This window comes from Malania oleifera, chromosome 2, assembly GCF_029873635.1.
Source record: "Malania oleifera isolate guangnan ecotype guangnan chromosome 2, ASM2987363v1, whole genome shotgun sequence".
In the NCBI taxonomy this organism is placed as follows: domain Eukaryota; kingdom Viridiplantae; phylum Streptophyta; class Magnoliopsida; order Santalales; family Ximeniaceae; genus Malania; species Malania oleifera.
In genome coordinates this window covers 97,391,822-97,406,795 of record NC_080418.1, presented here as the reverse complement: position 1 = coordinate 97,406,795, position 14,974 = coordinate 97,391,822, and the positions used below count along the sequence as shown (strand labels likewise).

General features: G+C 35.4%; 1 protein-coding gene across 2 annotated transcripts; it reads left to right on the top strand.

The window, feature by feature from the left end:
* Window positions 1-2,478: 2,478 nt before the first annotated feature.
* Window positions 2,479-10,163, top strand: LOC131147737 (long chain acyl-CoA synthetase 8). 2 transcript variants are annotated; one of them, XM_058097280.1, is made up of 13 exons: window positions 2,589-2,732; window positions 3,086-3,153; window positions 3,245-3,787; window positions 3,895-3,975; window positions 4,119-4,391; window positions 4,858-4,986; window positions 5,069-5,242; window positions 5,370-5,599; window positions 7,073-7,190; window positions 8,574-8,705; window positions 8,841-8,975; window positions 9,072-9,278; window positions 9,783-10,163. In XM_058097280.1, exons 3-13 carry the CDS (start codon window positions 3,254-3,256, stop codon window positions 9,945-9,947), a joined length of 2,178 nt encoding a protein of 725 aa, XP_057953263.1. In that variant the 5' UTR covers window positions 2,589-2,732; window positions 3,086-3,153; window positions 3,245-3,253; the 3' UTR covers window positions 9,948-10,163. The 2 variants fall into 2 exon arrangements, with proteins under 2 accessions (XP_057953262.1, XP_057953263.1); XM_058097279.1 differs by having other exon boundaries at window positions 2,479-2,732; window positions 3,086-3,787.
* Window positions 10,164-14,974: the final 4,811 nt, after the last annotated feature.

Genomic DNA, 14,974 nt, shown 5'->3' with positions numbered 1-14,974 from the left:
AATAGTAAAAAGTTGATATCCCAGACCCTTCGAGATTGGGGTGTTACACTTGCGTTGCAATCTCTCTCTCTCTCTCTCTCTCTCTCTCTCTCTCTCTCTCAAACACACACACACACACACACACAATTGCCAGTCAAATTGACATGATTGCTTTGACTGGTCCAACACGTTTGTGTGCTAAAGTCAAGTGTGGATTGATATGATTGTAAAAAAACAATTATCAAATGCCATTAATTATGCATTGACATGTAAATTATGTAATGCCATTAATTATGTATCTGCAACATTATTATAATGTGAAATTTGTAAATAAGCTTTTTTTATCAAACTGAATTTAGTATAAAATTATATTAAAATTTATTCAAGTTTACTTAAATTCAAATTTAAGGTCTAAAATGCATGCTTTTAAAATAATACATGCCAATGCACACGTGTCTCCAGCTCGACACGAACATATGATATGCCATTCAATTATTAGTAATGGTCAAAATCATTAATTCTCATAAATGACATTTAGGTCACAATGGAACCTTACCCTATATGATAATTTTATTATGAGTAATCTAGAAGGATGCAAATCATACTATTTTTCAACATGTTCTTTGGATGAATTTATGGGAGATTATTGTCTAATGTTTTCGTTCTTATTTTTTATATTTTACTTTTGCTCATACATAATCAAAATTTGACTTGGAATTACTTTTTATTCGATTTAAGGTCTAAATTTAATTTCATTGAATTCAGATGGAGTTCATTATAATTCTTTATTTTATTCAATCTAAATTTGTACAAATCAAATTAAGATTTGAAATTTATGGTCTCTAACTTTCAAACTAATGATGAGAATATTTTCTATAGTAAAATATATCTTTTCTTAATTAAAAAGTTTGGGGTCAACAAATGTTTTTAATTTTCCTCTTACAATTGTGATGGTAGTATGGTTTTTTCTTTTCTTGTTTATTCTTTGTTAAAGATTCTTAAGTATCTGAAGCTCAAACTTGTTTAAGAATTTGAATGATAGAAAACTATATATTCGAATGATAGAAATCTTCTTCTTATGCCCTAAACTATAATTTGGAACTTAGAAAATATTAGTGCATCGAAGCAAAGGAAAATATGAAAGAAATTACTTTTTCATATTTGATAGTTACGAAAAATGAGAAAGGTGATAAGATAAAGGACAAATTATTAGATGTAATTTTAATTTTATATCAGTAGCATCTGATTTTTCTCATTATAGAATAATTTTTTTTTAATTTTTAAGAAAATTTCATATATATATATATATATATATATATATATATATATAATAAAATATGATACAAAATATATTTTCTTCTTAATTTCATTTTCTTTTCCTTCATCGGGTAAAATCCTTAATTCAAATGGAACTTAAATCGTAGTTAAAACATAAATTTTAATGTTGTTTGGATGCCTAGAATTAACAATGCATAAAGATGGATAATTGCTTTTTATTTTTTAAATTTTTTTTTGACGTAGGAGCAATATAGGAAATCTATATTGATTCCAATATATCCGATTTTTCATTTTTTTGACTTTTGATTTGATGCTATTTTTGCTCATAAATAATCAAAAGTAATGGAATTAATTTGTATGAGAATTAAGCTATAAATTTAAATCTGGATGAATTTAAATAGAGTTCATTATAATTCTATATATATTTGATTGAGTTTAGATTTGTACAAATTAAATTAAGATTTGAAATTTATATTCTCGGTTCTCAAACATATTATAAATATTTTTATTTTATTATTTGTTTTTTAAAAAATTAATCACAACATTGTTTATTTTATTCAATGACGTTCGTCAAATTCATCTTTTTAATTTACAGTTATTTTTCAAAAAGAAATAAGACAGTTCACATGATCGATATAATTACTTACGAATCGTATCTTTGTTTTAATGAAATCTAATTCTCTCTCACTCAAAAAATTATTTTCAATAAATAACGGTCAAACGGATCTTATAAAAATTCAACAATTTGGCATAACTTTTGTGAATTAGTATTAAAATGATATAATAAATAAATAAATAAATAAATGGAGTCAACAGAAATTAAATTATGGTTTATAATTCATTCGGATCCGGGCGAATCGGACCACCGAAAAAAATTATTTTAAAAAAAAATCTCATTATTTTTAAGATATCATTATTGTAGCCAGGAATTTAAAATAAAATAAATTACAGATCATGAAACAAATTCCAGGTGGCAAGTCTTACACATCTAAGAATCTTCTAACGTATCGACCACTTGCCACCCACTCTGGGACTATTGAGATGCGTGCCCGTATATGTCTATTGTGCCGTCACTCCCTAATCTCCGGGCGCCACGTCATATCCTCACGCGCAACCTCTCCTGTGGAAACGGTACACGCAAAACCGCTTTATCCCTTCCCTTACGACACGTGGTGGTGCCGGCGCCTCCTTTACTCCGGATCATTGGCCTGCACTTCTCTTGCTGAAATACCGAAAACACCCCCGAGGCGGGCGCCTTTACGTAGTTGTATATTCAGTCCAAAGTGGTATTTTCACATTAGCTGCTGTTAGTATATAAAGTGGACTGTATAATTGCGACAATGGTGTGCTCCGTCGCAATGCCGTTGTACTCTTTGGACTTAGCTGGATAGAGTGAAGGCCGACGGAGACTCTCTGACTCTGCTCAGTCCCTGTCAAGACGTCAATGCAGAAGGAAATTTTCTAGAGTTTTGGTGGTGAGCTTGCTTCCGATCTTGAAATGTTTCAGTTTCAGTGTTTGCTAAAATATTCATTGTTTTTTGTTGTGGTTGATCTAAGAGAGTTTAAAAAGATCTGCTCGCTTTCTAAGCGCACCGAGCTGGAAAAAGAAAAAAATAAGAAAAGAAAACAAAGAGAAAAAGTCTAGTCGACTTTTTGACGATTCCGATATGTTCGAGAACAGTGGCTGGCTTGCTCTCATTGATTTCAATGTATAAATTGCCCGTTGAAGGCAGTTATTTATCCGAACATAACTAAATAAATTTAGTATGAATTGTTTTTGTTGAAATTTAAGCACGCATGTTGATGATTTGCAGTTTGTTCTTTGCAGTGTCTCCTTTGATGCTTAGATGATCAGTATACATTGAACTTCGGAAATCTTCGTCGCCAATATTTCAGGTGAATTTTGCCTCTCGATAAATAGATAAATATTATCCCAGGTGGGATTTTGATTTGCCTGCGGAGGGGATTGTTATCTATTGATTTACAGTCATAGACGATGGAGAATTTGGCGGGAAGCCGTTTGGACTCACTGAAGCAAGAAAAAATATGGGCATACGGTCATGAGTTGTCAGCTTGGAGTGGGATCGTGGGCGCAGCTGTTCTTGGCATACTTGTGCCTTTGCTGCTTTTCTTAGGCATGGGAAAGAAAAAGTTGAAACAAAGAGGAGTTCGGGTGGAAGTTGGTGGAGAGGAGGGAATTGCAATGCGCCATATCGGATTTCCTGAATTGGTTGAAGTTCCCTGGAAAGGGGCAACAACTGCGGCCGCTCTGTTTGAGCAATCCTGTCAAAAGCATTTTAAAAAACGATTTATAGGGTCAAGAAAACTGATCAACCGAGAGTTTGTCGAAGCTAAAGATGGGAAGAAGTTTGAGAAGCTACACTTGGGGGAGTATGAATGGAAAACTTATGGAGAGGCATTTGATTGTTCTTGCAACTTTGCCTCAGGACTCGTAAATTTAGGTCATGATGTCGACAAGCGTGCTGGGATTTTTTCTGAAACTCGAGCAGAGTGGCTTATTGCTTTTCAGGTAGCCTTGCCAATAAATTCTCCTACCTTGTTTCTTTCATTTTGAGCGTAAATTGTAAAAGTGATACTGGCTACGATGAGTGTTTTTTTTTTTTTAATATACACCAGGGATGTTTCCGGCAAAATATTACTGTTGTCACTGTCTATGCGTCTCTAGGCGAGGATGCGCTAGTCCACTCACTTAATGAGGTGGGAACATAACTATTCATGTTAATTTTTGTTTTTTTTGTGAGATTAATTTAGAGACAATATTGCAGTGTAGTTGCATGCACATCTTGTGATATTTAAGCCGCTGTAACCCAGATCATGTCATGGCACTAAATTTTTTACAGACTCAAGTGTCTACCTTGATATGTGATTTCAAGCAATTGAAAAAGTTGGCTGCAATAAGTTCAAGACTGGAAACTGTAAAGACTGTTATTTACTTTGAAGCTGATGTAACTATGAGTGATTCAGGCTTCTCCGAAATTATGCGCAATTGGACCGTTGTGTCTTTCTCCGAGGTTGAGAAAATTGGGAAGGCAAATCCTGTTCTTCCAAGACTGCCATCCAAGACTGATATTGGTGTGGTCATGTACACCAGTGGCAGTACAGGTCTACCAAAGGTATATTACAGCTTAGTCATTTTTTTTACATTTTTAGTTGTGTTTACGGAGCAACAGGGTAAATCTGGAACCATAGATTGTAAATTCTGCTGAGTGGTCACTGTAATGACTGCAGAGGAAAGAGCACTTTGCTTAAAGTGGTAGTCCTCAAAATAATGATTTGGAAAGAAAATAAGAAAAAGATTATTATTTTGCGGGGAAGGACTAAATATGTACCACTGCTTAGTATGCATGCACAAAGCTGATAGGAAAGAGTTCAACTGTCAGTATCCGTAGGACCATGATGCTCTAATAACTCCAGCATTTTGATTTTTGACTTTTATTTCCATTAGGCAGTGCCTGTGGTTCTGTGCGTATCTAACTTTCTAAACTTCTGGTCCACACAACCAAAACTTAAGTAAACATTTTCTCATACTACTAATTCTCATGATTCACTATGCTAATCTTGTGACATATTATAAATTAGGGAGTTATGATTACTCATGGGAATATGGTTGCGACGATCACTGGAGTTATGAATGTGCTTCCCAAATTGAACAATGATGTTTACTTGGCATATTTGCCTCTGGCTCATGTTTTGGAATTGGCAGCTGAGGTACGCTCATTTTGAAATTATTCCCTTATCCCATGGTAATGGATATCGTTTTTGCACTTCTAAGCTTGTTGTGTTTGTCCAGTCTGTGGTTTTTGCTACAGGTAGTGCCATTGGGTATGGTTCTCCACTGACTTTGTTAGACTCTTCCAATAAAGTAAAACCAGGAACCAGCGGCGATGTGTCCATGTTAAAGCCCACTATTATTACAACAGTTCCTGCTATTTTAGACCGTGTTCGGGATGGGGTTCTGAGAAAGGTTTGAATTTGATTCAGAAAACTTGCTGTTATGTAGTTGGTTTTATGGCATTAACTTTTATGCATGTGTAGTTGTTTGAAGAGATTATAACATAATTGCTTCCTCCTAATTGTATCAATGTACTTAGGTTGAGAAGAAGGGGGGGTTAGCTATGAAACTTTTCAACATCGCATACAGGCGCCGGCTGGCAGCCATAGAAGGAAGTTGGCTAGGGGCCTGGGGACTAGAGAAAATGTTATGGGATGCTCTCATTTTCAAAGGGATACAATCTATACTTGGGGGACGCATTTGGTATATACTTTGTGGTGGAGCTCCTTTGTCCAGAGATACGCATAGATTTATCAATGTCTGCATGGGGTAATTATTTTACATCTTGAGATTACAGTATAGCTCCAGGAAACTTGTTTGTGTGCCTAATATTGGCACTGATGCATGATGCCAAAATGTTTTGGGTTGGGGATAAAATTTTTAAAAAATAAACCAAACTCATGACTAGGAATGTATTTTAGGAACTTAATGGCCAACTAGTCTCAAATCCTGAAGTTTAATGTTCATATATTAGATTATGAATCTTGAAAGTTAGGACTTGTATGTTACTGAATGATTAATCATTTAGTTTCAACTAGTTACTTGGGGGATGTTGTGGGTGGAATTTCTCACATTTACTCCATTATATACTGATTTATCTTTAGAGCATTTTGCAAGATGGCAGTCTCTAGGAGTTTAAAGTACTTCTATTTGCAAAGATTTTGAAACTTAAAAAATAGGGAATTACAAAATGTTGGCACATAAAAAGATTTGATATAAAAAAAAGTGGAATCCTTTCAAATGCGCTTGTCACAGCGAATTGGTGAGGTTCCACAGGGAGGACTGTTCAATCTGACTAGCTTTATATGAAACTGAGTTTAGGCTCAGAAATCACAGCTGGTGAATGTTTAATGGTATCCATTTCTTTCTTGGAGATTCTCTATCCTTTTTTTATAGAAGTCTGACGAATAATTGGGCTAGAGTAATCTTTCTTTGTTTTTCTTGCCTTTCCTGGAGCCAAGTTTCAACTTATTTGATTTGGTTTCAGAGGATTTCCTCTCAAAATTCTCAGAGCAATATGAATGCGTGCATAGGTAGAGACTGGAACTTACACTGAAAAAATGCAACTAGTTGAGGACATGGGGTCTGGTTACTATTAATCCATTTTTTGTAGACGTAAATGCTATCGATGTTGATCGAGGTAATCATTTACCAGTTCTTTATTTTTTAAAAGGAAGGGCCAGAGACTTTGTATAAGAGGAAAAAGAAAAAGGAAAAACATATACATTGTCACCTGTTGTACCAGTGAGAGAAAAAACAATGGTCTCAGTTTCTTGGAAGTAACACTGAACCCTAAGTTTCCCTTTCAAGTGAAGTGGATCCACAAAATGAAGGCCTTCTGTTGGACATTTCAGCTAGGTGTTCTAAATGTACAAAACAACGATTCACCAAAAAAAGGGGGATATTGCAGAGATGAATGAATTAATATTCAGATTCAGATGTCAAAATGCAGTTAGTCCTTAGTTTAGTGTACCAGTTTATAAACTGAATATAAAAGAGTATTGGACTATAAAGTCATTAACAATGTGCATATTTTAATGAATATGATTCACTGTTCGGTCAGTATTGAAACTGTCCAGCGATTTCAGTTTCTTTCCTATGCTGATGTAGTCTTCAATTCTAACAACTAGTCATAAACTCACATGTCAATTTATTAATTACTTTACCAATTTTCCTATTGCTTTGCGAAGTGTGCCTGAAAAAGAAAAATATAGTTAAATTTCTGCATTGAGTGTCCTGCAGGGCCCGTATTGCAATAGGCTATGGTTTGACTGAAACGTTTGCTGGAGCTGGATTTTCGGAGTGGGATGACTTGAGTGTGGGTCGTGTTGGTCCACCTCTTCCTTGTTGCAATGCCAAGGTATGCTGATCCTTTCAAATTCCAAAAAGGGATAAAAGAGCAAACCCTACTGTTAGATCATTGCAATCAGTTGCCTGATTTATTTGGCTAGCGCCAATGGCATAGCCATGGCTACTAATATATTTGTTAATTTTATTCACACAATGACTTCATCAAATTCTAATTAGAAACAACTTGAATATACAGATTATTAAGTTTTCTAATAAAAATTAATATGTAGAAGCTTCTTATTAGTACAATGTAGAGTCACAGACTGACTTTTATGGGATGTGCAAAGGCCCATGTGTTAATAGGAGGTTAAACATATCACAGATGTTACAATTTCTGTTGGAGTTGGCATGGCTTGCTTTAGAAATTGGGTGTTCAAATCTCTCTACAATTTGACTTCATATTTTTTTCTTAACCATAAGAAATAGGGTTGGAAAGTGAGAATGTGTTGTTTTATAACTAAAGCCATTGATAGTGGCAAATGTTGCTAGCAACTTGTCAGCACTGGATTCTTTGAAAGGGAATGTTTGCCTTTCTCAACAAATAGGTTGCCTTGAAATTATCAATTTGTCGTCTGTTACTCTGCTCTCACCTTCTACATGACTCTTATCAGCATTAGCGCTAAATTGTCGCCAGTCACAATGCTACAACAAGGCCATTACAATCATCTACCCTAATATCCTAATGTCAAAAGTGCACTTGTCACACTGTTGCGATCTCTACGTGCCACAACAACCATGACCACGACTATTTCAACTGCACTGCCACCGCCAAGTACCAACTACTGCCACAACCACACTATCACCTGAGTCACATTATCCCTTTCAGCACACAATAAGACCAAACCATGCAAGTTCATATGTTGATGAATGTGGGACAATATTATTAACAAGGAGATGTCTAGAAATCCTAGGAATCGGTAGAAGTCCAATGATTTTTATTTCTTAAATTGTAGTAGGTGAATATGGGACATTGCTGTAATTATCAAGCAAGTAAAAAATGCATTTATGTAGTTCCTGCTTAGAAAACAATATATTCACTTAAATGCAGGGAAAACATTGGGGGAATCATTTCAGATCCTATTCGTTGGGTGATCAATTTTCAAGGGACATCCATATTTTCCTATTTACATGCAGGCTTTGACATGGAAACATATTTTCTTCTAGTGCTTTGTATTAAAATTAAAAATGAAAAAGAAAAAAAACAACCTCAGTTGTCATATTAAATATATTTATTTTCATTTTGGTCGAAGGAGAAAACAAGAAAATCTCAAAACCTGTATTTTCATCCTTTACAGCTTCTTATTTCATCAAAGCACAGCAAAAATACCAGATAATGTTATTGGAGAAATACAAAACATATTAACCAATGGATTTGCTCAATTTCATTGTGCAGCTTGTTTCTTGGGAAGAGGGTGGGTATAAAACATCTGATAAACCAATGCCCAGGGGAGAAGTTGTAATCGGGGGGTCCAGTGTGGCTGCTGGTTACCTTAACGATGAAGAAAAAACTAATGAGATGTACAAGGTAATGTCTTTTAATTCATGGATATGTACACAAATATAATAGTTTCTATATAATATTTGCGCAAATGAATGTTTGCTGCAGCTTTATACTTCAATCCAGCTAACACTGGCCTAATCGATCAATTCACTGCTGCAGATTGATGAGAGGGGCATGCGATGGTTCTATACCGGTGACATTGGACGGTTTCACCCTGATGGGGTACTAGAAGTTATTGATAGGAAGAAAGATATTGTTAAACTACAACATGGGGAGTATGTTTCCCTAGGCAAGGTGAATACAGGTGTCTGTTATTTCGAATGGGCAGGTCCCTGAGAAAACACTTTCTATAACTTTCCTGGGTATTCATTAGCTGATGCATGATTGCAGGTTGAGGCAGCACTGAAGACTAGTAACTATGTGGATAACACTATGGTACATGCTGATCCCTTCCGTAGCTATTGTGTAGCTCTTGTTGTCCCTTCACGTGAGAGCCTTGAGAGTTGGGCTCAAGGAGCTAGCATCAAGTATAGAGATTTTTCTGAGTTGTGTGACAAAGTTGAGGCAGTCAAGGAGGTGCTACAATCCCTTTCCAAGGTTTGCTCAAACCCTTTATATATGTATACTGAAATATAGTGAAGTCAATAAAAGCCAATGTTTTCACCTCTTCTTCTATTGTCAAGCCAAAAAAAAAGACTTACTGAACGTTGCAGGGTTCTCTTACATTTTCCTCAGAACCGAAACCTCCAATTTAAGCACCATTCTGAAATTCAAAATTAAGAGAATTCTTTTTTGTGGAAATTGGTTTCCTTAATGTGGTTTAGCTAAGTGGCTCTCATTCGCCTCATATTTTGCATTGCTTCAAATGGATTAGCTTCCCATCGTTACTGCCACAACCAACATGCTTCACCCCTACCAATAAGTCATTAGAACATCCTTCCAAAAAATGAGATTTAAATCTCATCCCTGGACATAACAAAGAAAATTCACTCATGGGCGAGCCTTGCTATTTAATTATTAATTTATTCTTTATAGCATGTTATTTGTTGAACTCTTAAATAAGTTGGCTCCAGAGCTAAGAGCATTTTGCTAATTGCACAGGTAGCAAAAGATGCCAAACTGGACAAGTTTGAACTTCCTGCGAAGATAAAGTTGATGCCGGAGCCGTGGACACCTGAGGCAGGATTAGTTACAGCTGCGCTGAAACTAAAGAGGGAAGAGTTAAAAGCCAAGTTCAAAGATGAGCTCTCAAAGTTGTATGGCTGAAGTATGTATTCATGTGCTTGTGCTTCTCTCTCTACAAAGGGAGCTCCTTTCTATTGCTCTGAATTCTCTTGTCAATATCCTACTCATTGGCATTAAAATTATTAATAAAGGATTTGGATCTTGGATTGTTAAAAAATCGTACCTTGTATCTGATACATTAGAATGGAATGGATTGAGACTACAATGCAATAAAAAATTATATGACTATTTGTAAAATTATAATGATCATTCTATTCCATTGGCATTAAATTTACTAATAAAAGACTTGGCTCTTGGATTGCCAACAATATTTAGTTTATATTTGGTAGATTAGAATAGAATGGATTGAAAGTTCAAGAAAATGAAAAATTATATGGTGAATTTATAAAATTGTAAAAACTAATTTTATTCTATTATATTCCATTCTTGTTTACCAAGCAAATTAGTACGATTGTCACATAAGAATTGAATGAAATTGACTTGAAAGAATCAAATTTATTACTTAACTTTCACACATTTTCTTTCATTTTTTTTTATTATCTTCTAATCTAACCTCATTTTATTTCATAAACAACATGTGAAACTAGTGATGAATTTTCCCGAAAGGATGCTAAAACAAGTAATATTGAAAAGAAAACTTTGCATTGTATGACTAGATGTATATGTCCACAAATAAGAGGGGATCAAATTAGATCAATATATTTCTTGTTTTGTTGTCTTGTCATTTTACTAAATATCAAGGAAATTTCATGTCTTTTTGGCTACTTTCTATCAAAGTCTTGGAAAAAAATTTGTATTATAACTTAAAATTTTAAATAAAACCACATTTCTTTTTTAATATAAACTTTCGGAGAGGTTAAATATCTCTTATCATTTTTATTACTGTCTTTAGGAAAAGAAAGGAAAGGACCGTCTTCAACCCCTACCCAATAACATGAGGTTCACTTCAAAATTCATATTGTCTTGTTTCGGCCAAAACACAACTCTCATCAAGGACAAAATAAAGATACTTCAAAACAAGTCTAGTCAATGATCTGACTCTAGACCGTTTGTTGAGAATTCCACTTGTGAGTTTGTCCCACATTGGAAAATTAGAATGGATGATGGGTGCTTATATACATGATTGGACCCATGACCCAATAGGCTTAAGCTTTTGGGTCAGGTTGGTGTTCACCCATGTGTATCAAGCCCACCTATGGGCTCTTCCGGTTCTAACAAATGGTATTAGAGACTGGTTGAAGCAGAAATACCAGATTGGAGTTGTACACCAAAATCAGAGCTCTGTCAAGTGGCTCGAAATTGAATTTTGAGGCCACCATCACGTTCACCTCGCCGAGACGAAGCCAACGGTGCAAACTAGAACCTGAAAGGAGCTTAGACGGAAGCACACGCGCCTCCACATGCCTCGCTAGAGAAAGATGCCTTATCACGCGCCGGTGACCTACCGCTCATGTGCCCCACGCATCTTCCTCGCCCAGACCGCCTCAGCCTGACCCGGTGACTCGTCCCGGCTGCTCACTTAGATTGGATCAACCCGAGGCCCGGTCCACACTCGACCCAGGATAAGTATCAGACTCGACCCGTTCCAGGCCCGACCACGTTAGCGATGCTGTGTCAGCACCACGTCAACTGGGCCCCACAGTGCCACGTCAACTGCCACGCCAGCAAGTGGGTCCCACAGTGCCACGCCAGCAGTAGGCCCCACAGTGCCAAGTCAACACTTGCCACGTCAGCATTAACCAGGTTTGACCAGTTTGGCCTGATCTTTGACCGAGCTTTTCAGAGTCGTTTTGGATCTGTTTTTCGAATGACTTGAACTATTTCTAAGGTTTTCGACCATTACGGATCCAACCGTGCTGTCCATTTGAGCAAATTCCATCTCTAGATCATCTAATCGAGATGTCGAACGAAAAGAGTTTAAAAATTGAATTGTTCAATGGCAACAATTTCAGTTTCTAGAAAATGCAGATAGAAGATTGTTTGTTTGGGAAGGAATTGCACTTACCATTGAAGGGTAAGCTAGCATCTATGAACGAGGACGAGTGGAAGTTGCTTGATCGAAAAGCTCTCGGAGCCATCAGAATGACGTTGTCAAAATCTGTGACATTCAATATCAAACATATATCATTCACCAAGTCTTTGATGGATGCGCTTTCGAATATTTACGAGCAGCCGTCAGCCGCAAACAAAGAACATCTCATGAAAAGATTATTTACTATGAGCATGTCTGCAGGTAAAAGTTTTAGTAGACATTTGAATAATTTCAACGAGTTGTCGGATCAACTCGCCTCAGTCGGGATAACATTTGGTAATGAGATTCGTGCCCTACTGATTCTCAGTCAATTGCCCAAAATTTGGAATGATGTTGTTACTGCAATCAGTAGCTCTGCAGGGAAATCAAAGCTTGTATACGATGAGGTCGTTAGCATGATTTTGACGGAGGAAATCAGAATGCAGTCAAACCATGGCTCCACTTCGAGTTCAGCTTTGAACATGGCAAGTCGAGGCAAAGGAAACAGGCATGGACGATCAAACAACCATGACAGATCTAGGCCTAGGCGGTCTAAATCTAGAAATCCCAAAGGTATGTTTAGTATCATATTTTGCATGCACATCTGACATCAATTATGAATGGTATGTTTCTTTTGTGCATATTTGATACAACATGTTAACCATATGATGTTTTATTTGTGAATCTATACTGAACTAAACTTGTTGAATGCTTGAAAATATTTAGGGGAGTTGAGCTCTATTCCTAGAGAAAGATAATAAATAAGTCATGTGCATCTTAGTATCACTCTAGTTGGTCTAAAATATTTTACAATGATTGCTTATATGACTTTGAACTAGTAGTAAAATTAATCAATGATAAGTATAAGCATTTCATTTCATCTACGCAAGTATTAAAATTCATAGTGGGAGCATCTAGAAATTATTGCTTATCTTATTATGCTTACCAATATCTCGTTTGCTTAGATGTGCAGTGAACTTTTTGTTGCATGCACTCAATCATGATGATTCTGTTGATTACTCTAAATGAAAAATATATTACCTTGCCAAAAACTCCTTGAGTTAACCATATGACCTTGTTTTGAAATGCTTTGATATATTTAGGCTTTGTATGGTTAGCCTTTCTGGTTATAATTCTTTTCGGAACGTACTTAAAGAAAATATCTATAACACAACTTGTTTTGAAGATCCCAAAGGTGAGAGAGATATACTAGAGTAAATTTTTGATGAGAACTAAAGCGAGAGAATTTTTTTTTTTGCATAATCTACAATGTGAATGAGCTTAAATAAATAAAATAAGGGAGAGCTTTTCTAGGCTGAAATAAATATGGTTGCCTAGAATTATATTCTCACATATTCAGGGGGAGCAACGTCACTTAAGATGTAATCATTTGGTATCAAATCAATCAACATCTGGTATCATATTAGTAAACATTTGGTATCATTTGTTCTCATTTGATATAACATTAGTCAACATGTGGTATCAACATTTGTTCTCATTTGGTATCGCATTTTTTAAAGATGTAATCATTTGGTATCAAATCAATCAACATTTGTTCTCATTTGATATAACATTAGTCCACATTTGGTATCCCATCAATAAACATTTGATATCCTTACATAATCTTTAAAATTTATGCACTAGCAAGGGGGATAGTTGATGTCAAAAAAGGGAAGAAGAAAATTTTTAATCTGATGGTTGAACAAGCTTTCAATTTTAAGATTTCTAAGGGGAGAGAACATAAGGTGATGTCCATTCATGTCTTATTATTATACACCTTTTTGTTGATGTCAAAAGGGGGAGGAGAATGAGCAAAAACTGTTATTGATGTTATGTAAAGGGGGAGATATGCAAAGGGGTGAAGGATAATAGCAACACAAACAAAAATTGTTGATTCATTATAAGCATATTTCATATTTCATTTGGATTCAGGCTAAACACTTTGTGTTTGAACATGAGCATAATGTCATTCATTGAATATTTGATGCATTAATTGAGGGGGAGCCTTGTTAGGGATAACCCATTATATATTTTTTGCTTGTGTATTTGTCATCATAAAAAAGGGGGAGATTGTTGACTCTACGAGTCCAATTCGGTTTTGATAATGACAAATCACTTGGTATTTGATCTGTGTATTGAGTTTGTGAACAGGAACTATATTAAGCATGTATGAAAGGATAACGAGTCATGGAAGCTATAAAGTAAAGTATACATATCTTGGCAAGATCCATGGAACTCAAAGAGTATGAGAATCAAGATGCAAGTGGCAAAATTCAAGAACATCTTGGGAATGGGTACTTAGACCTCATATATTTACATTTTCGTATGATTTGATTTGAGGCTCAACATATATCTTAGAATGTCTTTAGAACTCATGCATTTCATGAACATCATTAGGGGACATTCATGGACTTAGAAATATTGTTAAAACCTTGGAAAATGTTTTTATAAAAGAGCCAAGAAAGAAAGAAAGCATAGCAGATTTTTAAGTTAGAAAGGAAAAATTGAGAAAAGTGCACTTCGGTAGCCTGAACTCAACTTCGGTCGCCTGAAGAATTTCTTCAGGAGCTTGGAGATTAAGTTTGGTAGCCTGAAGAATTAATGGGAAACACATAATTTGGCTGAGGCACTTCGGTCACCTGAACCTGGAACTTCAGGCGCCTGAACTTGCCACTTCAGGAGCCTGAACCCTACTTCGATTGCTTGACTCTGTATTCCAAGTTAATTTTTCAAAACTTTAAGGGACTTCGGTCACCTAGACTTCGACTTCAGTCGCCTGAACTTGTAGGAAAACTTAAAAATATGATTTTTATTAAAAGGACTCGAGAGATATTTCTTTGATCCAACGGTTGAGATCAATTCTAAGGGCAATACATTATATATGTAGACACCTCATTTTTACCCAGACCCAATATATGTATTACTATTATTATTATTATTATTTTATTTATTCTTATTATTATTATTATTATTATTATTAATTTTCACTAATCTTATTTTATTGAGGGTTAAAGAGGTAAAGATATTGATTATTCTT